This window comes from Jatropha curcas, chromosome 6 (genome assembly GCF_041381405.1).
Source record: "Jatropha curcas cultivar XTBG-Jc1 chromosome 6, XTBG_Jcur_1.0, whole genome shotgun sequence".
Lineage (NCBI taxonomy): Eukaryota > Viridiplantae > Streptophyta > Magnoliopsida > Malpighiales > Euphorbiaceae > Jatropha > Jatropha curcas.
The window spans coordinates 5,338,576-5,365,668 of record NC_143156.1 but is presented as its reverse complement, the minus strand read 5'-3'; the positions used below and the strand labels follow the sequence as shown (position 1 = coordinate 5,365,668).

Here is a 27,093-nt window from a genome sequence, read left to right as displayed (position 1 = left end):
TAAAAGAAAATAGTGTTTAAGAAACTGGAAAAAAAAAAATTAATTTGTAATTTATTTCATAAGGTAGCATTTTTGTCATTAAAAGAAAAAAAAAAAAAAAAAGAGCAAGAAAATGATGGGAATTAACTAATTGCTACATTTCAATGTTCTTTAAATGCAAGTATTAATTTTACTCCGATATCTCAATTATATCTGCTTTCAATCCTATTCTTAATATATAGCAGAACAAAATGCATAAAACATGAAATAAAATAAACTAGGTGTAACAAGAAGCTTGTGACTTTAATTTTTCATCGTCATTGATTCCTCTAAAGTTATTCAAGAATAGGTTAAATTAGAAAAAAAAAACAATTATTATGTAATTCAACTTATATATATTATATTAGGAAATATGAATTCAATAAGGACGTTGGCCCTCAATATTTCCTACAGGATCATAATTACAAGTAACAAACCACCACCCATTCTTGCATTTAGCCCTCCCACAACCAAGATGAACTGAGCTTCGCCAAACAACCTGAGTATAGTGCAAGCACTCATCACCAACACAAGAATTGGATTTATGATCATAATTAGCCTTCTCAGTAACCCACATCGCCACCGCATCAACGCCGTTTAGATTACCATAACCTTCTGCAATGTTCTCCCCATAGGGTCCATAGGAATGCTCGAATTCGCAATTTTCAACTCTTGAATTTGCATATTCTTGAGCATAAGCAGCCACTGTTCTGTTCCAAGTGATTGGTGGAACTCCTACTTGTGCACGAACTGAATTATGTGCATCAACATAGTCTTGAGGAGAATTTTGTGCTAGGGAGAGCTCGAATAAAACTGTAAGTCCCACTAAAACTGTGGCTAATAATAAGAGCTTGCTTGACATATTTTTTTCAAGTTAAGGAAACCGAAAATGTCTAGAGAGAGAGAGAGTTTAATTGTTCTTGATTAAAATGGGCATAGAATCTTGGGTTTTTATAGAAAAGTTAAGCAAATAAAGACAATTAATTCATTATTTTATTTACCAATCTTACTTCACGGTGAAGAAAAAGAATAGATAAAAGAAAACAGAAGTCCAGTATTACAGGCATGTATTCCGGAAGTTCACGGGACAAAAGCATTTCTTGTACAAAAATGTAAAGAATAATTCGGTTAGATTCTGTGTTTAGTTTTGTGTATTTGTCAGGTTTTCAGCAAGTAATTAAGACTTTAAGAGACGAGTAAGACTAATTGATTAAAGAAAGTCATGCTTTTAATAGTGAAATCATGTGAACGCACAAGTCACTGTCTTAACATGATACAAGATTAAAGTATAGCTGCCGATAAAACGAAGACAAATTATTAGAAACAACATATAAAAATAATAACTCAAATGGAATAATTCAGTGGGAAAAAGCAACTATGCGGTTGATCAGTATAATAAGGTCATGGGTTCGATCCTGTCTCTACAATACAAATTCTCTCGTATCAGTCCCAGATCCTCAGTTTATTGTGGACCATTAAAACAAATACGGGCCTGAATACCTCGTGTAAACATAAAATAAATAATATATTAATAATACACTAGTGTTTTCATGACTTTGTATTCTTGGTTTTCTAATTTTGATTCTTTCCCCTAATAACAATAAATTAAAGTAGAGGAACAAGATGTCAAGTTAGTTCAAGTTATAAATATGAACAATTTTCAATAGCTAATAAATATTTTTTATTATTTGTAAAGAAAATTAATAAGATATTTTTTAGCCTATTTAACTTTTATATATAAATTCAGAATCCATTTTGAATAAGCTGTTGGAACTGATGTTAGACGTTTTAGCTTTCAGCTTTCAGCTTTCAGCAGATTGGTGATTTAGAAATTAGAATTACATTTAATCCATTTAAAAATTCCAATTACTTCAATATAATTCTAAAATTTTCGTATAGAAGTAGTTACTAGCTATTTTCATTGTTAAATTTTGTACAAGATTAGGGCTTTTATGTGAATCTCTTGGATAACAAGCTTCACAGCTGCTGCTACTAATATACATGAAAATTAACTCATTATGAAAAACTGAAAATTATATCAGTATGAAACAGCATGCAAAATTATGTCATAGTTTAGCTAGTTAATTATGTTAATGCAGAGCTGAATATAGAACAGGAGAACCTGCAGCGTGTTATAGGCTGTGCAAAACTCTGACAGGGATACAGTCTTGTCGAACACAAGAAAGGATGGACCATTCTGATTGATTGAGCTTCTCATCTCTATATCAATATATTATAAGTTCAAACATCAAATGGCTTGCACTATGAGATTAATTTTTGAGCAATAAATTTAATTTTGATCGGCCGATTCCCAGATTCCGTATAGAGACATTTCCCTTGATGGATTATGAAGATATGCACAACCCATTTATTAAGTTTTTCATATCTATGTTAATTATATATGCAAAATAGCATTCTATTTAAGAATGAATATATAATACTATGGCTAAAGATTAATTTTATTCCTCTTTACTTTTTTTTTTTTTTGCCATTAATTATGCGACTGTCATTGCCCTCGTGGGTGTTTCAATTTTCAAAATATAAATAGAAAAGACTTGATATCATTAGCAGGAGAATCTCAAAGAACCTACACTCAATTATGGAAAAAGAATAATTAGTGATGCATCAGTTTCTGACCTTAATACCGTCTAGATGCATTATGAACAAGTCATTCCAAGTATCTGTTATTCCAGGCAAGCACCAGTGCATGCAATCATCATGTCTCTTCCCACCTGCTGTAGATGGATGGGCATCTCCCCTGAACTCGCTCAAGTGGGTTATATCCAAGATATGGAAATTAGATCCATTGAGAGCTTGGAATAGATGCTGGTTCACCAGGCGTGATTCTACATTTGTCCCATTATTCTCCAGAGAAAAGAGATCTTCGACCTATAAGAGAAATTATCAATTTTAGACCTGGCATCAGTGCAGCGGAAAAATGAAACACAAGACAAGCATCTATGCAGGCTACTCAAGAATGCACTCACGCAAGTTTTGTTTGCTTGAAAATGGAATAGAATGGAAATGCCTGTGTAGATCCGAAGAATGCTACTCCAAGTTTATTTCTTAAATGATAATTAAATAGTATGTCATTATATTAAGAACCATACTTAAAAATTAATTTCAGCTCAAGATAAAATGAAGTTATTCAAATATACAAATAGCAAAAGATTATGATTTCCTTTTAAACCAAATAAAAAAAAATAGAATCTTATTCCAGGAATTGAATTCTATTTCTAATTCCGAAGTGAACCAAATAAGGTATAAAGTTCAACAAATTATGATGTTCAAACTTATAATTCTAGATGTTATTCACCTGCTCAGACGAGAAAGGTCGTACACGTGGACAGGAACCACCCTGGTCCCAATCACCGCCTTCAAAATGTCTAGGTGACTCTGTACGGAAGAACTTGATCCCACCGGGACGCAATCTTTTCTCAACAAACAGTATCTAGAGTGAAGGAAAATAAATCTTAGAAAAATAAAGATATATATTAAATCATGCAGAAGCAAAAGGCTGTGCCAGTTCAGCTGGCTATGTCTCTTGATGTGATACCAATGGATTATGTCCTATTCTCGTTAGGAAGTAAGGTATAAAAGGAAGTAAAACTCCCTATTGTATTACAGCACAGCATTGGAATCACATTACATTTAATTAACGTAGATATGGATGGGTTTAAGCATTCAAATACAGTTGATTATTTCCACTGATTAATGTTGGTCACCATTTCATCGATTTTGCTTCACAATCGAGCAGGCATGAAGCAATCGAGCAGGCATACTCATGTTTTAATCGAATGTTGCTCTAATTTCCAAAACAGTAAAAGTACCAATAAATCAAAAGAGAAAAGTAATTTCCGTTCTTATAGCATTAGGTGCTTCTTGAAGGTACTCGTGGAAGTGTATATTTTATAGTATAGTATTATAATTAAATCCAGTCAAAAAAGAGAAGAAGCTATTATAAATTTTACACAGTGAATTTCTTTATCTTTCAAATTCCTATGAACACTGCAAGCAGAGAATGTAAACAACTAAATACAATAATACAACATATAACACATTGCTTTACTCATTATGAGAATGTGCAAACAATAAAATTTGAAAGTTCTCGAACAACATACCATGCTTTTCAAAACCTTGTCCAGGCCAACATCAGGAGGTATAGGTGGGATAACAGGTTGGCCCTTCTCAAAGAAAAGCATGGGTGAATTTACAGGATCAAATTTTGAAGGAGCCCACCACCTATTAATAAGAAGCAAAAAATCATAAAAACTGTCGGTGAAAAGAGTATCTGTAGCTGATAAAAGTAACAGGCGAGAAGGAAACTATTGAAAGAACATTGACAGTGATTGAATGAAGAATAGAGTCAAACAGTTATGGACAATTATGCATCACAATTTATTTAAATTAACAGCATTAATCCACTCCAGATTATCACAAAAAGAGAGAAAAAAAAAAAAAACTGACTAAACGAAATTACCAATGTCCTGTGTTGAAGATCAGAATATCATGGAAGTTGGGAGCATCTGCCCATGTGCCGTCTGGAATGTCCACATCAACTCTATAACCCTCTTTATATCCAAGAGATTCCAACTCTCCACCATTAGCATTAGCAGACCATCTGCATTGAGCAGGTGCAAAACAAGCTAAATCAATCCAAAATTTCAAATTTAAAAAAGAAATATTCTAATAAATTCAAATCGAATCAGCAATATAACCAAGAAACAAAACAGAACAGCATATTTTTTCACAGCAACATATAAAATAGTTGTGGTGTGAATCAGATCAACCAAACGACCAAGATAGGAAGCAAATGACATAGCCCGTCAACTTTAGGTAATCTACTGATATCTGCCATATCTCATGATGCATGACGCCCCTATTACATGGTTCTCATGGATGTCCTTCATATATCATTACTGCCATATTGAGCCTTTTTTTACTACAAATCGGGAGGGTAATTCTCCTAGTACAAATCCTAAAGCTTTCATACACAAGGACTATATAAAAGTCCTAATTTTTTAACTTAAGGCTTGGTTTCAAGTTAGATTACTATCCTTGAGGAGTTATTAGAAGGAAATTGAAATGGTCAAATGAACAAATGAAGCAGAAGCAGGGGAACTACAATCTAGGCAATCATTATCACATTGAAAGACTGAAAACATGATAACATACACAATAACAATAAACAGTATATAACTTACCTACCATAACGTGCCAGAAGATTTGTTCGGTGGTATGCAATAGTAAGGTTATAGTCAGTAAATGTAAACCCCCGATCAGCCCCGGCAGGACGCCACTTTTTCACTGCACTCGACACCCTCTTCAATGTGCAAAAGAGAGAAACAAACATATTCCTATTCAAGGAATCACCAATAAATCCTGCACTGCAACGCAGCCGTAAGGTCTACAAACATAAGACTAATGCAACAAGTTGATATATTATTAAAAAAGCCCATATCATTATTAAAAGTTATCAACATGTCTAAACATTTAGCACCAAGACTATAATTATTTATGAGGTAAGCCAAAAATTGCAGCAACAGAAACGCCCCATGACTAGAACGCCCAAGAAATTCAACTCATGAGAATTCTTTTGCCAAATATTAACTATTGAAAATAAAACATTCAACAAAGCTGTCTACCATGAATTAGCATAGTCATTCACAATTATGTAACTCCACTTTTTCTCACCTTATCTCAGTAACCAAACAGAAATCGATCGCTACTAGCTACTATAGAAGCTCCGTATTACAACAAACACTGATGCTAGTTATGTTACCAAATCAACTATTACAAAGAGAATAAAATACCAATTTTAGTGTCTCTATACGTCTCCAAGAACCGCACTGGATCGAAAGGCGGGAGATTACAGCCATTAGGCTGCCAACGCCACTTGACGATTTCTCTAGCATTGGATTTATTATTAGCAATGCAATTCCATCCTTTAAATAGCTCCTTGCAAGTACTATCGTACCTGTCGGAGCTCCAATTTGGATCGTAGACCCAGGAGCCTTGTGTGTAATCGCAGGATTCGGGTGGTGAAGTCGGGTCGGATATGAGATTCGGTTTGAGTTGAAAAGTCTGGTGAGAGAGTGGAGGTCTTCTTGAAAAAGAGAGAACGAAGAAGATGGAAGCGAAGCAGAGGAGAGAAACCAAAGGAAAGAGTGGAAGTTTCTTTGTCTGGTCTCCAGTGGCCATAGCGGAGACACCAGAGATCAGCGCACGTTAGCGCTTCTCCATCTTATAAGTGTAATTATTAATGTTTTTTATTTTCACTTTTTTTTTTTTTTTTACTTTTATATTGATCGTGTCATGCATCAATTAAGTCTTTTTCGAAAAGAAAAATAATGCAAATTTGAGAAAGTATTAATTAATTTTATTTTTAATAACTTTTAAAATGCTCGTATTCATAGAATAAAAGAAATCATTAAGTTTAAAATAAATAAAAATAATCAAAATATATTATAACTTTAAAAGGCTGTGTTTGGACCTTTAATACGCAGATTGAGTCTAGAAATTGAGCGAAAAAACATTAAAAAATTTCTTGACTTTGATTTTTTCTGAAGAAGTTTAACTCTATGAGTTTTGCATATTCCTTTGAGTTTGAGGAACTGTGAAGATAGAGATTATTATGGTACTGGAGAAAAATGTTTATATTGTTGAAACTACATACCGTATTGCTTTTCAATTAGACTAATTGAAGTTGGAGATTTCACCGTTAGATATAATATGTTTGGATTGGTGAAAAATAGGAGAGGAAAGAAAATTGAGGAGGAATATAGTACCAATTTTCTTTCGAAAATATGGGAAGAAAGAAAACAAATTATGAAACTCATATGTCATTTTCTCTCAAATTTGGCAGAAAAAATGGAGGGAAATGATGTAAATTACAATTTTACCTCCAATTTTTTGTACTTTATTAAAAAAAATAAAGGTTAAACTCATAATTTTACTATTCATGACATCATTTTCCCTCATTTTCCTCTCAAATATCCAAACATCAAGAGGAAAAATTCTTCTATATTTTCCTTCTTTATTTCCCTTCCATATTTTCTTTCCTACCTGAATTGTTATCCAAACACGCTATTAGTGTTTTTTCAGGTGCATTGACTGCGGGCTATTGCAAATAAGTGTTCGAACAGTTAAAAATATAGGCAAAAAAAAAAAATCTTATTAATTAGTTAATTAAGGGAAAATAAAGAATAAGCACTTTCACAATCAAAACAACCTAATAAACTACAAAGGGTAGAAGACATGCGTTGTAGCGGTTGAGCTAAGACAAACATTTGCGATGCACAGTACAAACCCAACCAATTATAGTGTTCTTATATACATTCCATATTAAATAGCTTCAATCTTTTTGTTGGGAAATATTATCTAGTTTTGTGAATCAAATCTTGAAACACAAAACATAAATTTTAGAAACATTCATTTCTGTTCCATTTCAGACAACCAAACCTATCCTAGAGGGTAAGATGATTTTCATTTCAACATCTAAACACACCAATCTCTATCCTATAAGCATTCACTAAGAGATTTCTCTTATGAGTTATGGAGTAAAAGTTCAGTAACAGAACAAACACAGCAACAGCAAGTATGGAAAAGTATGAAGGAATCATAGAATCAAATTCATGCATGGCAACTTCCCCAGTAAATAAATAATGAAATAAATGATAACAAAAATTTTACTATATATAATGGTAGAAAAGAATGCAAGTTTTTAGTTTCCACAAAATAATTTACCCTACGGGTGTTTAAGGTGCTCATTGGTGTGGTTTTCGCCAAGGTGCAGATACTGCAAAAGATGTTATAAGTGCAGAGATTCTTAACGGTATGACAGGAGATGGAAAACTTGGCAGGCTGGTTCATATGACTTCTTGATTGAAGCTTGCTCAAACTTCTTTGCAGCAACTTCATTCTCTTCTAAGCTAATTTGAATAAAGAACCTTATCCACCATGTTGAGCTTCGGTATTTGACCTTCAGCAAAATGTCAACATTTTAAGTAATACTTCTTGAGCATGTCATTTTTTCAATAGGAAACAGAAAAAGAAAGCATCATAAAATGAATGTTTTCACCAAAAGCCACACCATTTAGAAATCTAGATATTAATAGTGAATTGTAAATAAAAATTGAAAAGAAGAAATAAGGTCCAAGAAAATTTTTTTGTGAAAAAAAAAAAAAAAAAAAGGAAGGGCAGCAGCTGCTGCAGTTTTCTGAAGATGTACGTTTTAGAGGTTCATTACCAAAAGTGAAATACATAGCATATAATTTACTTTCAAAGACCTTGCATCCTAATGTCAAGCCAAATGGAATGAACTAAAATTGGAAGACAACACATAAATATCATGAAATACAGTTAAAGAAACGCAAAACAGTAACCCCATTATGAATTGAAACATTAGAATATAATGTCTACTTACCGGCCGACCAAACTTAGATAACTTGGCACCTTTTGCTTTATGCTGACCTGGCGAACCTATATAAGGAAACCGAAATCAGCAATTTTTTGAGAGGAAAAAATTATTTTTCATGACACATTAGATTTTGAAGAAAGAGACAAAAGCATTTAGCGAACTATATTTAGAAATTGTTCATAAATATTGGCTTAAACAATTCAACTTTTGAAGAGGCAACAGTTTCCTATTCAAAGCAAAAGTATGTACAAAAGAATAAGAGTGGATTCTATATGTCCCTCTCACTGGAATCAGATACTTAGGAGTGACATTGTAATGACAAGTTAACAAAATGGCATTGCTTTTTTAGACTCTTTAATCTCTTTATCTAAAAGCGATAGCCAAGTTAGTGTAGGTCATTAGCTAATCTTCAAGGTCAGATTGAGTGTCCAAAAAACTCCTTGCTTGCTGGTCTTATAACAAAATAAACAAACATGAGCGTTGTAGCAAATTACCAGAAAAAATAACGATGCCGTCAGCAGAAACCCTTGCCAATTCAGGAAGAGTTCTATTAAGGTATTTAGGAGACAAGTAATCCAATGCATCTGAAACTATAACAAGTGAAAATGATTTTGCCCGGTATGGCAGGGGAAATTTGATATCTGCCACACGTACAATGCCTTTGCGCACAAGACCTCTGCAACTGACATCCACATCATCCAAGTCATATGGTTCCACACCCCAAGCTTCTGTATCTTCTTCTTTTAATAATTTTGATACTAAAGAGCAACTGTCAGGACCTACATGCAACACCTTATGCATGCTGTCACCATAAGCCTTCTTCAGGATGGGGATTGCTCTTTGGACTTCTAATGTGCATGACACAGCTGCATTTACATGAAATCTTCAGATTGATGAATTGTTTAGTCAATAATTCTCATAACAACATTATTCCACAACAATATAATAATAGTTTAAATATAAGTTAACAAACTTAAACATGTTCATCTTATTTATTCCTAATCTTCAAAAATATTATTAACAGAAACAATTAGTGCACAAAATCCAGGGTCATGGTTGAGTTGTAGTCCTGAAGAGAAGCCTTCATTTTCAAATATACAATTAGTTGCTTCATGATACTACAATCATAACTGCATAATCCTAATTTACTAAGTCCAAAACAGGATACTAGCTGCTTGTTTGTATAGACACCAAAATGAGCCCCAAATGCCAAGTTGTTTCTGAATTTAACATAGCTACAAGATGAATTTTGAAAGTGCCCAATTGTTCTCATAAGATGGAATGTCCAAATGAATTGAAGCAGTACGTTAGCTTTTGACAGTTGGAAATTAGATATGAACTATTCTTTTAGCATCCATGTATCTGGCTAGTAAGCATGCTTCATAGAAATTGAAAAAATGTATCGTTAAGAACATTTGATGCAGACAAATATCAATAAATCCTACAGAATAAGACAAAAAAAGGACCACAAGTATCTAAAAAGAAACCTTTCATCAAAATTGCCAATTATATAACTCAATCAGCAATAAACAAAAATATAACTAATAGAAACCACACACTACAAAACAAAATTATCAAAGATATCAGTAAAGATAATGATTGGCAAGTTGAGATGGCAATAAGCATCATTGATATCTGATTTTGATTCTTCTAAACAGAACCTTTGAGCACACCCGAAATGTATCCAAGTAAATTGCTCAGAGTATATTGGACAAGAAGGGCAGTTGAGAAATGATAATCAGTGATCAAAGCTTCCAGACAACTTCTTATGACTAGTTGCTTATCAGAAATGAGAGGTCAAGAATGGGAGTCAAATACTCATTTCACATTCCTTAACAACCCTAGCAACATGGAATAAATCGAATAAGATTAGAAGTCAACATACAAAGGCTTCCATTATTTGATTTTATCCCCATGTGGGTGCTAGTTAGTAAAAAATCAGGAAGAGAATAAGCCCCCAATCCATTTTTATTCTCTTATTCCTAGTAACTCAATAGGGAAAAAGTACAATAACAACAGTAGGGAGAAAAACAAAAGAAAGGTATGTGCAATAATCATTTTTTGCAATAAATATTGAATTCAAGGCAACGAAGATGTGAATATTTAAATGTCAAAGTAAAGAAAGATGAAATTGAGTCCAAGACTAAACTAATAAGTTGAATCCCAGGAGATCTTAAACTCATTTACTCATAATTTTCTTTTTCTCGTTGTGGTACCATTTAGATGGTAGATATATTTTGATGAAATACAATTATAATGCAATTCCAGTTTAGATGGGGTCAGCTCTATAGATTCCTTTGCTTTATTTTACATGGTTTAGCACTATGGTATCAGTAAGGATCAGGGCTAGAAAAATAACTGTTTTAAAAGAATATTCATATCACTAATTCAACAAAATCCCTTTCAAATCTATCAATATAATTGCAGACTGCATTCTTTTTATATATTACTATCTAGAAAGTAAGACAATGAAAACACATGTTTGGTGCAATTTACCTTCCCCTTTATTGAAAGCTTCTCTTTCACTGATATGACCACCTGAGACATTAACCTTGAAAAATTCAATAAAAAGTAATAATAATAGAATATAAACTTGAAACTAGAACACACAGGTCCTTCTATTAGTTGCCCATGTTGAGTATGATTTCATTTTCTTTTCTTTTTCTTGAAGCAAAGAGGTCACTCCTTCTGATCTTAGCAGGAGAAACAGGCATAACTTGGAAACTCAAATTACTCCATCTTGTTAGAAAGATTAAATTTGCAGGAAAAGTGCAAACCTGAGCCACTATAACAATATATAATCAGAAGCACTGCACCCTGAAAAAAAAAAATCAGTAGTTTTCAGAGTAGAACTAAATCAAACAAGTCAAAACACTGAATGCCAGCTTGTTAACAACAGACCCCCACCAAGAAGAAGAAGTGAAAAACAGACAATATTTAGTCAACAGACTGACACCCAACAAATCTTGTGAAGTAATACCACGCTTTGAAAATTAAAAGAAAAAGGCAGAGTAGCAATTGAAATTACCACAACTACTAGGCCAATAGACAGTAAAGGCGGTGAACGTGATTTTGAATGGACAGATCCAACAAAAGGAAGGCTTCCACCATCAGCTAAGCGTCTAGCTGGATTTCCTGGCCTCCTTGACATGGCTATCTAATTATGAACACTCCATAAAAACTATAATCATTACCCTCAAAAAGTTTTCTTTTTTCAATCAAAATAACAAGATTTGTATCTATAAAATCCTTTCATACACTGACATATGTACAGAACCAAATATCCAAAAAACAATTATATTAAGCTAAAACTTCACTACCCATTTCATTTCTCGTTTCAAACAACATAACAAAGCAAACTATTATACAAAACTGTAACTAAATTCAAACACAACCCAAATTCGGAAATTAAGCAAAAGTGATAAGGATTAATATCTAATCATCACTCGAGGAAAAGGAAAATAAGGAGAGGGTGAAGAAGAAATGGATAGAAAGAGTGAAAGTGAAAGCAATTCAATAGAGTATTCAGTTACTTACCTCAAATCAAGAAATGACAAAAAAAAGATGGGTTTCTGAGATCTTTTTAATCAAGAACCAGATCTAATTACGGTATCATTTTCAGCTCAGTTAGACTTGCTTTCTTTAATATTTTATTTTTTGTTATTACTGACTTTTTTATTTATTCTTCTCAAAAAAAAAACTTATTTATTTATGGGTTTTTATTTTTATATTACTGCCATTTTAGATTGGGAATTTGGGAAATGGTCTATTTAGATTAGTCTCGTTGTGAAACGGAAAGGTCCAAATAGTAGCTAGAACCGTTAAGGGCCGGTTCAATACCGAAACTGGGCCAATTGTGAGATCGGCATGAAACCGGAAGGGTTCCTCACCAGTGAAAGTTCAAAAATATATGCATGCTATATCATAAATAATTATATACTTAACGATCATTTTTCTAGTGTTTAAGGTGATATATTATATAAATAAATAATGTTCAGTAATTTTTTTAATTTTTAGATAACATTTAATAAAAAATTATTATTTTTAAATAATTATAAAATAAAATGATCATGAAGAATATTAACTTAAAAATAATTTTATTATTAATTATTTTTATAAAATTAATGAAGTTGAAAAATAATTAAATACAAATTAGCTACTGCCCAATAAAAAAAACTTTAAAACATACTTATTTTACTTATTATAAATTTATTTGTATTTGTTGTACATATTCATAATACCCATAATATAATTTTTCATATTTTAATTTTTTTTACTTATTTTTTTATCTATGATATAATATTATAAACTGTTTATTGATATGTGTTTTTTTTTTTTTTTGAAAAATTATATTAATTGTTACGCATTTTATTGAAAAGATATATTAATAAGCCTCGAGGGATGAGGTGAGATAGTAAAATCCCTTCTTCTTTTTTATTTTACATGTCAAAATTAAGATTTTCACTCATCTAAAAAAATTAAAATTCCACACAGCAACTCATAATTGCATTTTTTTTTTCTATTCTCATTAAGTTTCAGTTAAAAAATGATTAACTTTTTATTATAATTATTATTGAAGACTTAAAATTCACAAATAAAAATCCATGGTATAATCAATAAACCCTTTTTAGAGACTCATTTATGCGTTTTGCCGCATAAATATAAATTATAATTTTATAAATACATATTTAATAATCTATTGATCATCGATAAGTACAATTATCAATTATTATTTACCACTGTCAATCATCCTTAACTAATGTTTTAAAAATTAGACCAGATTGATTAGTCGAACCGATTAATTCACGAACTAATAGTGATCTAATTTGATTCAACTTTAAAAACTAAAAAAACAAATATCCACCGTAAATCCGGGAAGTGAACCAACCCGTAAAAACCGGGTTTTGTGTTTAACATGTTGCTTTTGGCATGAGTCGTCGTCCTCCTTTCTTTGTCACTGTTAATCCATGGCGGCCATCTCCACTACATTACGGCCCATGAAATTCACGAAGTATCACATAAGACATGTCAAAATGATCTCTTTGATGGGACAAAGACAAGGAGCTGATTGATTGAAAGAACCGAAAGGAACAAAACAACAAAAGTCAGTTACTTTAGCTTTTTATAAGCGTACTTTAGCTCAATCCATCACTTAAGTGTAACTCATTTTAATGAATCGTTGAAGCCCGGCCCGGTTTTGTTTCAGAACTCGTTCGATTATCATGTAAAAGTTCGAGTGGCTAGAAGTTCATGAGCAGTCCAACATTTCAATCGAATGTTCCAATCAAGATACTTGATATCTTCAATTCTTGGAAAAGCATGAGAAGGAGAACCAACTAGCTTTGATTGCTGCAATTTCCTAAAAACATTCAAAAAAAAAAAAAAAAAAAAAGATCTATAGCAATTTGCAAGATGTTTTATGATGTATATGCTTGCTCTGTTTTTTTTTAATTGATGAATTGCTATTTTTTTAAAAAAATCTGTTTTATTAAATAAAAAATTAAAGAAATGAAAAGAAAAGGTACAAAAAGAAAAAAAGAAACCACAGCTTATAAAGAAAAAGACTATGAACAGTTATTCAAAATAATAAAATTTAATAAAATAGGTCATGAGTAATCAAACACTCACCATCAGTTTCTGAAATTTAAAAATAAAAAGAATATATATACTACACACAGAACAATCCTATTTTGGTACGTCGAACCATGTTCAGCATAAATTAAAAGTTAAAAAGGCTGAGTTCGAATGCACTGAACTAAATCTAAATGGTTGATACACACGTGTAAAATCTTATAAAAGCACTAGCTGTATACATATGGTTCATACATAATCCTTCTGCCATGATTTCCGAAGGAATTATCTAATCTGGGCTGCGTTTTTTGAGCAATTGAAGGTGGCTAGGGTTTTTGTGAAAATAATGTTAAATTCAGACTGCAATGGACAAATTGTTGGATTGAAGATTTTGTGAGTGTAGAGAGTATAGAGTAAGTGGAGTTGATCTAAGGTCTTTTCGTTTGCACGGGTGGAGGTTATAATGCTGGTCTTTTCATGTTGTAACGTGATCTAACAGAGTTATAAATTTATAATAGAACAGTCGGAGGTAGTCCTCTCCTGAACTCACTGAATCGGTGAAAATATTTATGATCAAAAGAATTTAAATTTGAGAATTCTCACTAAGATCGATCAAATTAACTTATTGCAATAAAATTAAAATTTATTATTGCATTACAATGAAATCTTCTTATATCTCATTTAACAATAAAAAATTAGTAAGCGTTTCAACCTTAATTCATTTTCAAAAATCTTCATATATAACTATAACTCTTCAGATGTATTAAATTACTCTTCAGATGTAATTTATTCTGTTGGTATAAGGTATTTTTTACTATCCCTCCAACTACAAGTAACGTGCATTTTTGGTCAAGTGTTATTTATCTAGTTTCAAAAAAAAAAAAAAAAAAATATATATATATATATATATATTTTGTCTGAAAATAAAATAGTAAGATAAATAGTAAATAGTTTTAATTAATAATAATTAAGTAACTGTTGAGCAGACACTGAAGTCGCATATTCTGACACCTCAGACACCCCTCATTCAAACACACCTCACAGCTCTGCCAGCCAAGTTCCCATCAACCCATCGCCTTCACCATAACTGCGCTAAAAACACTCTCTACGCCTTCTCCCTCTCTCTATCCCGTCGCTTTCATCGCCTACTTGTTATCATAACTCGCCGGAAAATTATCTGTCTCTCCCTTTTCCCGGCGAAGCCTTTTCATCTACCTCAATTTGTATTTGGCGCAATAGTCTCTTCTCTCCGTTTCTTTCTTTCTCTGCACTCTTCTCTTTGTTGCACAGGGAAACTTATTTTTGCTTCACGCTATTCTTTAGAGATTAGTTCAATTCTTGAAAATATAAGAAAGAAATTCGTTTCGAAACGTATTTTTTTTTTCAATTTTCTTTTTAGCTTGTGCATGAAGTTAGAAATTTTATGGGGTTGATGGACCTCTGGTTGTCGTTTCTCTAACGAAAAACAATATACGGTTTCTCTATTTTATCTTTCTCTGTTTTTTTGTATATCCTTTTTATATAAAGGGGGTCTCTTTCTTTTTTTCCTTTTTTTTTTTTTTTCTTTCCTTCGGGAATTTTGAATGGCTGTGGAGTATAAATGCTGCGAAACAAATTTCTTTATAAACATTGTGGTAATAGTATTTCTGGTGGTGTTTGCTGGATTGATGTCTGGGCTCACTTTGGGGCTTATGTCTATGAGCACTGTCGATCTTGAAGTTCTTGCTCAGTCTGGGACCCCGAATGACCGCAAACACGCTGGTACTTTGTTTTCCCTTTCTGTGTCTCAATTTTTACTTTGTTTTTGTGCTTTTTAGACCCTTTTATGCTTTTGTTTGGATAGCTAGAAAATGCAAGAAAATAAATGAGGAAATTTGAGAGATTGATTTTAGACGGTGGTGTTTTCTTCGTGGGACCCGCTTAAGCAAAAAAAAAAAAAAGAAAAAAAAAGAAAAGGAATTGTTTAGAATGTGTCCTGACAGATTCATATTGACAATCAATTCAGAAAGAAAAAGAAAATCACATTTGTTTTAAAAACAGAGGTGAATGGCAAAAATAAAGGGTTAAAGTGGATCTTGTTCTCGGAGCAATGAGTTTGATGAACAGAAAATAAAAGAATAAAAACAAAAAAAATTTAGGTGAGAATTTCCATAGCCTTGGCCACTCAAAATCACTTGATTCTTCAAATGATTGAGCAAAATACTGAGATTTTGGAGTAAGATATTAATGTTTTACTGCTAGTTGTGGCTTATTATTCACAGTATGCATTTATTTTATCCTCTGATAAGTAGGAGTTAGTTGTTGTGCTATTCACCTGACATTTGTTGTCTGTTGGTGTGCCTAAATTTGCAAACCAGTTACGTAGAATATGAATATTGGAGAGGTCTACTTCATTGTTGTTATCACCTCTCTGTTGCTACTCTCTTAATCACATATTTGTTCAACTTCTAGTCATCACTTGCATAAATCAGACATTAACTTTGTCAATCAGCTTGGTTCATATGACATCCTTATGAACCAAAAAATTTCCAAATTTAGCTATTTTAGTTGACTGCAGGGTTTGCTATCCTGGAAATTCTTTAGTGATAGTTCCCACTAGGAAAATCGTGCAATTTTTGAAATTGGTTGGTGACTTGCTACGGAAATTCACATCACCACATAGCTACTGACATTGTTCAGTTGTTGATTTAATAATGAGTGAACTGATAACATAACTGCAGTCACTAGTTTAGGTTTCTAATGTCAAAGGATGTGTGATGAAGCTGGTTGAATTATCCTCCGAGGCTTCATAATTTGTATGAAAGTTTTGAGGCTGATGATATTGATAATAGTAATGCTGTGTCAAGAAACATGGAAGTGACTGTTCATAATTGATGTTTCACTTTAGGAATAAAAACTTATACTACTATGAGGATGATACTATTGAGGGGTTTAATTTTTCCTTTTTTTTTTTTTTTTTTTGAATATATATATATATATATATAGTCTAATATTGAGTTTTGCATGGTGATCATTGTTGGGAAATCCAAGTGTTTACTATTTTGTAGCTTATGTTGCATCTCCCTAGACAATGCTTTAAGTCTGTGTAAGTGCTATTACTAGAGTGGAAATTTTATACTACAATGATATGGTAATATGTTAATGTTACAAAAACTGATTGCTTGTCTGTTGTGATAAAACAGCAAAGATATTGCCAGTTGTCAAAAATCAGCATTTATTGCTATGCACACTACTCATTTGCAATGCTGCTGCTATGGAGGTGCCTTTTGATCAGAATATCTGCAATGATATTTGCTTTACACAGTTAAAAATGATATCTTACTATTCTCTTTATCAGGCGCTTCCAATCTTTCTTGACAGTCTGGTAACAGCTTGGGGTGCTATTCTAATTTCGGTTACACTGATTCTCCTATTCGGTGAGGTGAGAATTCCATTTAGAGCTTACATTTGTGATGAGTTATTAAAGTCAAGACAGGTGGATAGACATATAGTGGAACTTTGAGAGTTGTGTTTATGAGTTTGACTTGTTTGTGTGTACCACTTGCATATTACTCATTGAATTTTCTCAGCCAATGAGGTATTTATGTGCAGATCCACAATATGCATGGATCTTCATTGCTGAATATGTGTCGAAAATGAATCTGTTGTCTTTGTTGGAAAAAAAAAAACTCACTGAGAAGTGGAGTTAGATAACTCTTCTGAGAATTTTGATGATATGCAGCTTTTTTTTTTTCTTGAGATGCTGCAGGGGAACTCTAATAACAATGGATGTACTAATTGCTCTTTGTTTGGATGTTCAGATTATTCCTCAATCTGTTTGTTCTCGATACGGTTTGGCAATTGGTGCAGCAGTGGCTCCATTTGTTCGCATTCTTGTTGGGATCTGCTTTCCTATTGCCTATCCAATCAGCAAGGTGATATTTGTTCGCTTAAGAGATCGCTAATCATTTAACCCTCTTATATCAGTAAAATAATTGCCTATTATTTTTATTATTCCAGCTTCTGGATTTTCTACTGGGTCATGGGCATGTAGCACTTTTTCGCAGAGCTGAATTGAAAACACTCGTAAATTTTCATGGCAATGAGGTGCGTTTTGTACATAGTGGAACTTTACAGTATTGACTACTATATGCTTTTCCAATTGTATCTCTTTCTAAAGGTGGGATGTTTGCACCTTATTCCATTACCTTCTCTTTTTTAATGTTTCTCTAGCTCTTTGATTTCATGACATTAATCATTTTGCCGATTTTGTTATATATTATTATTCAATTTTCTTCTGTCTAAAGTCCTGATATGCCTATACATTCTCTTGTTATGCGTTCCTCTGTTTATTCCGATTATTTATCTTTATTAGGCTGGAAAAGGCGGAGAACTGACCCATGATGAGACCACAATTATAGCTGGAGCACTTGAGCTTACTGAGAAAACAGCTAGTGATGCCATGACACCTATTTCTGAAACCTTTGCAATCGACATTAATGCCATACTTGACAGGTATGATGTTCTGAAAGGATTAGACTGAAAAGAAACTTGCTTCTGATGCTTAAATTCATCTTCATTATCTGCACTGCGTACTTCTTTTGTACAGGGCATTGATGAATTTGATATTGGAGAAAGGTCATAGCAGAGTTCCAGTTTATTATGAGCAACCTACAAATATAATTGGACTTATACTGGTAAATGTAAATTGATAGCAATGAGATATTTAATGGAGATGAAAGCGGAAATATTTTGGGAGGAGTCTTTTTCCCCTCCCCTGTATGGAATATTCTCTTTGCAACTGGCTTTTATTGAAAATTTGGTTCTGTTCTTTTCTGCTTCTTTGCATTTTATGTGACTAAATTGGATGTTAAGTGGATATGGTGCAAAAAGAATTAACGTGTTGATGAGATCTTTACTTGAAATTTTTATCTGTACTTTAGATAAAATGTTGTCTGTTTGAAATTTTACATAAGAAATTGTTCACTGAATTACATTAGTATTACTGAACTCATTAGCTTATTGCATTTGTTACAAAACTAGGAAATCAACAAATAGAGCAAGAAGTTACATATTTTAACTAGCTTTTGAGTCAAAACATTTTTTAGATTATTTATTTATTTGCCTGAAGTAATATATGTATATATATGTGTTAAAAATTTTTCAAGAAAGTTCTACATATGGGTCTAAGATGATGAGGGAGGAGAAATTCTTATAAGTTTCTATAGATATTGAAATAGCATCATGAGCATTGGAATGTTGCTGGGTTTAAAACATCATGTTTCTCATGTCCTTTTTGACTTGCACTTTGGTGTGGCCATCAGTTTCCATGTCATATCACCAGAAATTCTTGGTTTTTTTCTACTCGTTTTTTTTTTTTTTTTTTTTTTAGTTATGTTCTTGTCTATGAATGCATTTTCCTAAAAACTTTCTTCTTGTAATAATAAATGAAACACTTTGTGATCATTTAGGTGAAGAATTTGTTGACAATTCACCCAGAAGATGCAACACCTGTGAAGAATGTTACTATACGGAGGATTCCCAGGTACTTTGTTTTATGTTGTTTATACAATTCAAGCAGTTGTCTAATTATTTTCTGGATAGCATTCCATGTGATTTATATTGTAGTGAACTGATGTTCTTTTGGTTTTATATTCTAGGGTTCCAGAAACTATGCCATTGTATGATATATTGAATGAGTTTCAGAAAGGTCACAGCCACATGGCTGTTGTTGTAAGAAAGTGTGACGGGATAGAGCCGCAGCCAGTTAGCAGTGTTGTTGACAGTAAGTGCCAACTCCATATATTGTTATCTGTCCTCATTATCCATGTTAACAAAAGCTGTTCAGCTGTACCAAAAACAAATTTTCATGTGAAAATCTTCTTACTCTTTAATCAAAGAATGACTCTACCTAAAAGCTCAAACTTGTAGGTTAGAGCCAATAATAGGTTTCTATATGGCTAGCATGCCCTTCAAGTAGAGCTTATTGGGCTAAGAAATGTGGATGAGCACAGTTTTGTCACTACCTTGTGGCAAAATCTAATTAGTAACGGCGGTGAGCTCAATATTAGGGTTTAGACCTTTTAGTGTTCCATGTTTACCCAGACAAAGATCCAACTCAACGTTAAGAGTGTGTTTGGATAGCTATTTAGGGAAGAAAGAAAATATTGAAGGAAAATAAAGAGGGAAAATATAAAGGAATTTTCCTCTTAATGTTTGGATATTTGAGAAGAAAATAAGTAGGAATTGATTTTATGAAAAGTAAATTATGAGTTTAACCTTTACTTTTCTTCAAAAAAGTATAATAAGTAGGGATAAAATTGTAATCTTATTTCCTCCAACTTTCCTCCCAAATTGGAGAGAAAATGGCATGTGGGTCCCATATTTATTTTCCCTTCATATTTTTCTTCCTCCCATATTTTCTCCATTCCCAAACAAGTGAAAGAAAGAAAATTTGTACTATTTTCTTTCCTCTGATATTTTCCACAAACATAGTATCAAAGGTTTAAGCTTGCAGTTGAGGGCCTAATCATAGGTTTTAATATATCTAACACACTTTCTATGATGGAAAATCACTTTCATGATTCTGCTTTCTTTCTCTCATGTAAACAGATCCGGTAAAAGAAGTTAGAGTTGATATTGATGGTGAAAAGCCTACTCCAGAGAGGATTTTAAAGACCAAGAAGCCACTTCATAAATCGAAAAGCTTTCCCAATAGTTCCAATCCGTCACTTAGGATCACAAGGAGCAGGAAGTGGATGAAGGACATTGACTCTGACATCCTGAATATAAATGGCAATCCACTCCCAGAACTTCCTGAAGAAGAAGAAGCTGTAGGCATAATAACAATGGAAGATGTCATTGAAGAGCTTCTACAGGTATTAATTATGTTTTATCATTGTTTTTCCAATTCCATCCAAAATTCCTTTATTTCTGACCAGGAAAAGTGGGTGTTGAAAAAAAAGAAGTATGAAATTATTCAATCAGACATTTTTCCTTGAAAACTACTTGAATGCAATGGAGTCCTTTTTCTGCTGAGGAAGAAGTCTCTCAGGGAATAATCTTAATGATCGATAATTTAATGAAGAGAGAGATAACGTGGATATTTTATTTGCAAGGAAAAAGGGAATTGGAGAATTATTTACTTCGTTGTTAATTGGGTGGTTGTTGTATGCATTTCATTTTTGGGTTAATTGATTATTTGGTTATGGTAATTTCATTTTTGTACATATGTGAATGCTCTTCAAGAGTATGGTTCTGTTCACTTAGGTGGCAGTGACACCATATTTGTTGTCTGTTATCAATAATCAGTCTTCCTTTTGCTAATAACGGAACAAGAAAAGTTTGTGTAAATTGGCTGTTATTCTTACTTGGTTTTTGTACAACGTAGGAGGAGATCTACGACGAGACAGATCATCATGTTGAGGACTCATGACAGAGACTTTGACAAGAAGCAGAATAATTACGGAATAGATTACCACAAAATATTTCACGTGTTTCGGGAGTTGGACTGTTTGAGCTAGTGTTGAAAACAGAGAATACAGAAATGATCAAAGGATGACTTTTGTTTAGTGTACTCTGGTTCTGGATACATGTAAGTTGGACACATTTGGTAATGGAAATGTTTTTTCCACGATTTTGGCTGCATTTATATTTTGTTGCAGAATACCTAAAACTAAGACTAATTCTTATATACTTATTAGGTGTATGCAAAGAACTCAAAAACCCCAATTCGAAAAACGTTATATTCTGTTCTGTTTTCCTTGTTGAAAGTATTGACAATTTGTAAGTCATTATTGGTATTAAATGGATGTTAATTTTAACTTTTGTTACCATGACACATATCCAGACGGATAAAAACTGACTGTCAAAACAAAAAGCTTTACTTATGAATTTTATAAATTTATTTGTTAATTCAAGTTTTCATAAATTAGTGAAATTATACATTTAAAATAAATTCTATAGTCAATCCAAATACGAAAATTTATTTATAAATGAAATAAATAAAATACGGATGAATTCCCGCATGGAAGAGAGAAACACTTAAATTGTTTATAAATAAATAATAAAAACTTTCTTCTTACAAATAATTATAAATAACAAATAAAAATTTGCCAGATCAAGTATAAAAAAGGATGGAAAGGGCATGGGAAGTTCTTTGCAAACATAACGACAATACAAAAATAATTGCATTAGTAACAATTCAGGCGCAAATAATCTTGGATTTAGTTAGTCATCACAACTATACAAAACAAGAATAATGTATTGTTGTACAAATTCATCACAATTAACCTGTAAATTATGTGGAAACAAGAGTGCATACTAGTGCTATCTCCTCTTCTCCTTCCTACTCTTTTTCTTATCTCTAGATTTTTCCTTTGTTCTGTGTTTCTTAGAGTGCTTATCTGAACTCCTCGAGTGAACCTTCTTGGCCTTCTTCTGCCTATCCCTATCGAGCTCCTCTTCTGAAGGATCATAAGATATCAATGATAAAGGCCTCTCTGGACCTAAAATGATGCGATGTTCCCGCAAGGCTAGGCTCGTGGATGGCTTTTCCTTGGATTCTGGACTAGAAGGAAGATAAGGACCTGTTTCGTCCATCCTTGAACCTACTGCACCGCGACCACGCTTGACCCTATCAAAAGCTTTCATGTCAAACAACTGGATAACATTTGCTCTATGCAAGTACCTAATGGAAGATGTGCAAACACATGCTATGGGACACAAGCTGGGGCTGAACCCCAACAACAATGTGCTTTGCTTCCAGCCTTGAAGCGCATCACACCATGTGCTGGTGTGCCATGCGCTGCCCACGCATCAGCACAGCCATAGCATGTGAGCATTATGCTCATACCTTTCGCCAACAAGCATTTGACATTCCAAGCATGAGGCTCAGCCCCAACAGTGTTCCCTTTATGCACGCATGTGAACACACACACACACACACACACAAAAAAAAAAAAAAAAAAGCTTATACGGTTACCTTGAATTCAAAAATTCCTCAACCTCTTCATCCCTTAAACCTTCATCTTCTCTAGAATAGCAGTCAGATGCCCTTTTGCTTGAGGAACATGAAGCAATAGTGTTGTTATCATTTACAGCATGCCTTGTACTTCCGCTTCTAGGGGAGTTGACAATTTCCCTACGATTACTGCTGCTGCTATTTTCATGTCTTGATCTATCTTTAAGCCTATCATCAAGCTCAATCTCTTTCTGCCGAACTCGCCACATCTCATTGACCTCGACTGCTCGATTTGCTGAAAAACAGTTGACAAATAAGAGATAAATTAGATAGGACAAAACATACAGATACTAATCACAGTACAAAGCAAATACAGAACAGAAAGGGAATAGTAAGCCACTACAAAATCAATGGTGAACACAATCACTTTTAGATAGCACCATTTAGTATGCATGAGAATTCACCCTCATACACATCAGAAGTATGCCACCTATTTGATGACTAGTTAATAACAAAAGATGCAGCCTTAGATGCAAGAGTCTTATTTGAGGTGCCATTAAGTAAAACAGGTTGCTTTCTCTCATTATTTAAAATGACTTGAGCACAGCTTCTGTGATTTTTTTAACAATCACTTTTTAGTTCACAATCATCCAGATTTCTTTCACACATCAGCCAGCTAATAACAGGTTCACTATAGAATAAGAAACATGAAATCTTCCCAAGCCTCCATATAATTGATGCCACAAAAGCTCACATTCATCATACATAATATTCAAAAATAAAAACTGACAAAAGACAATGCAAGGATGAATAAGCAACTAAACACCAACCTTGCTGTACCCCAAGAACTGTTGCTGTGAGGAATCGAGAATTCGGCCGACCCCTAGCTTTAGGTTTTTGAAGATAGACATGCACACCTTCGCTCTCAGCTTGTCGCCGCAATTCTGCTGCTTCTTTTAAAAGAATTGCAGCTATTCTGTTTTCCGTCTCAAGATCCATAAGAGCCTTTAGATAAATTTCAGAGTGTAACTGAGTGATTTATGGATGCTGAAAATTCAATGAAAATGGTAGAGATTAGTGAAATTAAAAAAACAAAACAACCATTGTCTTAAAACTTTCCAATCTAAGTTTTACAAGCAAACAATTAGTGAGTAATAGAAGGTTCAAAGCAAGAAACGAGGAAACTTCTCAGGAAAATAAAACAGGCAGATGAGGGAGATAACAGGGAATGGCAGAGTGAAAGCGTGATGCTAGAGGCTCCATTAACTGAAGTTCATGGCATTCATTGACCATTAGTCAGCAATAGTAAGCACAGACAATAAACTTCAACTGTGATAAGACAAGAACAGAAACTTAGAAGAGTCCTAATATTTCTACTCTGAAATATAACAATGAGTAAAATTTATTGCAGAAAGAAATTTTGAACCCAAAGAATCAAATTTCCTGAGAAGACCAATCATAAGGGTCATTTCATCACATACAAACTCATCTAACAATGGACATCAAATTAATCCAGATTCAGAAAAAAGATGAAAACTAGAAAGAAAAATTCATTCCAGTAAACGTATATGTTTCATTCTTCCATCAGATGCAAAAACAGATTTCATATTTTACAGTGTGAAACACATTGTTACAAATTGTGATAATCCAAAATAATTAGCCCAACCCTCCCTCATCAAAATGGAAGAATAAAAAGAAACACAAGGGGAAAATACTGGAATCCATAAAATAAATAAATAAAATTATCATAACCATGAATACTCGTGAGCACACTAATTTTGGCAGCCTATAATACTGAGGATAAAATAATAAGATGATATTTCAACACTGGACACTATCCTCGATACAAAAGATATTAAGGATCAAACAAAACAATAAACAAGAGGAGAAAATAAACCAGTTTTTCATTTAGTCTTATATGTTCGGAGTCCCAACCACCACATTTCTGCATAGCTTAACAGCTGAAAAGTATAGAAACTAAAAAAAGACAGAGAGAGAAGCACGCAATTTTCAACCACTGGAGTGGAAGCTGAGGAAAAGGGAACAAGCAAGTTTGAATGGGCATTACTATGGGGAATACCCAAAAGGACCTTCATAAACCCCACAAAGAGAATTTGACAGAAAAAGGCTTACAAAATTAACACACGAACAAAACAATTGGAAGAAAAAAAGAGAGAACTGGACTTAATTGAAGTACAGAATGCAGATTTGTTTCCCTTTTTACTGATTTTCTTATTTTCTTCCTTTCATCAATTGGTAAGAGACAGAACTGAAGCAGTAAACAAGCAAAATAAAATTTCCAAAAGAACATTATTAATCAATTACTATTGAGATTAGGGTTCTTAACGATGCTGATCATATTAATAAACAATTGAATTGAACTGGATATAATCAGCGCACCTAACTGTAACATCAACCACTCAGTATTTCTACAAACATTTTGCCAAAGCAATTGGTCTAGTGCCACCAAATCACATTATCTAAGCAACTAATTCCACTAAATTAAATATATAAAAAAATTCCCCTTCAAGATAGATTAATTTATAGTAGATATGAAAAAATCAAAATTTTGCCTTTCTCTGGATTTCCACAGCGTATCCACATAGAACAGAACCAACCCAGTACATAAAAATTGAAGATTGAAAAGACAGAACATCAACTAAATGCTAAAACTTAAATCACGTACGTTAGAAAGAAAGAAGCAGAGAAGAAGGGGAAAAAAACGAGAACTCTTTTTCAGCCTGCAAGAAGAGAAGAGCGATTGAGAGTATAAAGCTGAATATTTTATCTGACAAACCCGATTGCACACTGAAATTATTCAGTGTAAAACCAGAAGCGTTTATTTATGGAGCTCTCTAGTCGCAGCAATTTCTTCGAAAAGGAGGAGAAACTGAGAGAGTTGCAATGAAATCCCTAATTTCCCTATTTGAATTATTTTTTTCTTAAAATTATATACTTAATATAGATCTCAGCTCAACAATTAAGCAAAGTTAAAGGGCTGGGCTTCAACGCTTTTTGGGCTTTTAGGGGAAAGAAAAATCAATAGAACGTTAGGGAGGGACTCTCTACCCAAAATTGAATTTTTTTTTTTTAATGCTCAACAAATTCAATTCAAATTGAGAATATATAAATTCACTTTATACCTGGAATAAATAAATTATAAATATAAAATTTATTTATAAATACATTCTATGTAAAATTTATTTATAAATTAAATCTTATATTTGGTACGTAATAGTTTAAAATAAAAAATTTAATTGAATTCATGAAATTATGATCGGAAGAAATTTTTAAATGAAAATAAAATTCATTTGTCATTTTTTTTATAATACCTTGACATAATAATTTAATAAAAAGAAATGACAACCACCAAGTATATTTATTATATTCAATCAAATATTTTTATTTTTTTATTCAAATATAAATAATAAAAATCTATATAAATAAATATACTCACGTTATTTTAGATATGTATAGGAATAATAGTCTTGCAATTTATATAAAAATTCATATAAATAATAGTGTTCAATATATATATATATATATATATATATATATATATATATATATATCCAATTTCAAAAAAATTAATTTCAAAAGTTTTATCAATATTATCAATGAAGCAGTTCCCAAAAATTTTGTTTTCTCATTTTTGTGCGAAATATTTTCGGATCAATATAGAAATGGAGATTAATTTAAAAAAAATTATCTTTTTAATAATAAACAATGAGTACATTTTCCTAAAAAAACTTAATTTTAAATTATTTTGATCAAATTTTGATACAATTAACAAATTAAATATGCAAAAAATTGAAAATTTGACTTTGTAGAAGAAAGAGAGTATTTTTATAATAAAAAGTTAGGTTAGTTAGTGTTATGGAATTCATTTAGAAACTCCACTTGTTTTTGTGGAATTTGGTTTAACTATATTGGATTTCATAGAATTGAACTCGCAAGATTAAAATTTATATATATTTTTTTCTTTCTAAATAAAATATATGAAATTTTAAATAAATTCCATAAAATTTTATAGAATTCGTTTGTTTCAAACAAACGGTATACTTTTTTAAAAATATTTGTAACGCTTAAAATAATAGAGGTGTTTTTTAATATTTTTGAATTAAAATTTTAGTAACATAGTACA

At 32.4% G+C, this 27,093-nt stretch overlaps 5 protein-coding genes across 8 annotated transcripts; 1 reads left to right on the top strand and 4 right to left on the bottom strand.

The window, feature by feature from the left end:
• Window positions 1-263: 263 nt before the first annotated feature.
• LOC149495364 (basic form of pathogenesis-related protein 1-like) lies at window positions 264-2,409 on the bottom strand. Its single transcript, XM_089722862.1, has one exon. The coding sequence runs from the start codon at window positions 878-880 to the stop codon at window positions 398-400; it is 483 nt and encodes a 160-aa protein (XP_089578988.1). The 5' UTR covers window positions 881-2,409; the 3' UTR covers window positions 264-397.
• A 150-nt stretch (window positions 2,410-2,559) lies between these two features.
• On the bottom strand, window positions 2,560-6,266 carry TBL13 (TRICHOME BIREFRINGENCE-LIKE 13). 2 transcript variants are annotated; one of them, XM_089722860.1, is made up of 6 exons: window positions 5,832-6,266; window positions 5,223-5,400; window positions 4,499-4,639; window positions 4,140-4,260; window positions 3,335-3,469; window positions 2,560-2,907 (listed from the first exon to the last, which is right to left on the bottom strand). In XM_089722860.1, the coding sequence occupies exons 1-6, from the start codon at window positions 6,217-6,219 to the stop codon at window positions 2,644-2,646; spliced, it is 1,227 nt and encodes a 408-aa protein (XP_089578986.1). In that variant the 5' UTR covers window positions 6,220-6,266; the 3' UTR covers window positions 2,560-2,643. The 2 variants fall into 2 exon arrangements, with proteins under 2 accessions (XP_089578986.1, XP_089578987.1); XM_089722861.1 differs by having other exon boundaries at window positions 5,223-5,405; window positions 5,832-5,971.
• A 1,422-nt stretch (window positions 6,267-7,688) lies between these two features.
• Window positions 7,689-12,147, bottom strand: LOC105635981 (putative pectin methylesterase CGR3). Its single transcript, XM_012219134.4, has 7 exons — window positions 11,975-12,147; window positions 11,466-11,594; window positions 11,215-11,254; window positions 10,934-10,975; window positions 8,932-9,303; window positions 8,444-8,499; window positions 7,689-7,999 (listed from the first exon to the last, which is right to left on the bottom strand). Exons 2-7 carry the CDS (start codon window positions 11,586-11,588, stop codon window positions 7,847-7,849), a joined length of 786 nt encoding a protein of 261 aa, XP_012074524.1. The 5' UTR covers window positions 11,589-11,594; window positions 11,975-12,147; the 3' UTR covers window positions 7,689-7,846.
• Window positions 12,148-15,007: 2,860 nt separating this feature from the next.
• LOC105635982 (CBS domain protein (DUF21)) lies at window positions 15,008-21,620 on the top strand. Of its 3 annotated transcripts, XM_012219137.4 has the most exons (11): window positions 15,010-15,769; window positions 17,191-17,267; window positions 17,346-17,429; window positions 17,809-17,922; window positions 18,008-18,094; window positions 18,363-18,502; window positions 18,597-18,684; window positions 19,459-19,532; window positions 19,648-19,772; window positions 20,600-20,865; window positions 21,378-21,620. In XM_012219137.4, exons 1-11 carry the CDS (start codon window positions 15,592-15,594, stop codon window positions 21,420-21,422), a joined length of 1,278 nt encoding a protein of 425 aa, XP_012074527.1. In that variant the 5' UTR covers window positions 15,010-15,591; the 3' UTR covers window positions 21,423-21,620. The 3 variants fall into 3 exon arrangements, with proteins under 3 accessions (XP_012074526.1, XP_012074527.1, XP_037491139.1); XM_012219136.4 differs by having other exon boundaries at window positions 15,008-15,769; window positions 17,191-17,429; XM_037635211.2 differs by lacking the exon at window positions 17,191-17,267 and having other exon boundaries at window positions 15,606-15,769.
• A 521-nt stretch (window positions 21,621-22,141) lies between these two features.
• LOC105635984 (G patch domain protein) lies at window positions 22,142-25,886 on the bottom strand. The gene is made up of 4 exons (XM_012219138.4): window positions 25,636-25,886; window positions 23,780-23,996; window positions 22,971-23,244; window positions 22,142-22,622 (listed from the first exon to the last, which is right to left on the bottom strand). Exons 2-4 carry the CDS (start codon window positions 23,946-23,948, stop codon window positions 22,316-22,318), a joined length of 750 nt encoding a protein of 249 aa, XP_012074528.1. The 5' UTR covers window positions 23,949-23,996; window positions 25,636-25,886; the 3' UTR covers window positions 22,142-22,315.
• Window positions 25,887-27,093: the final 1,207 nt, after the last annotated feature.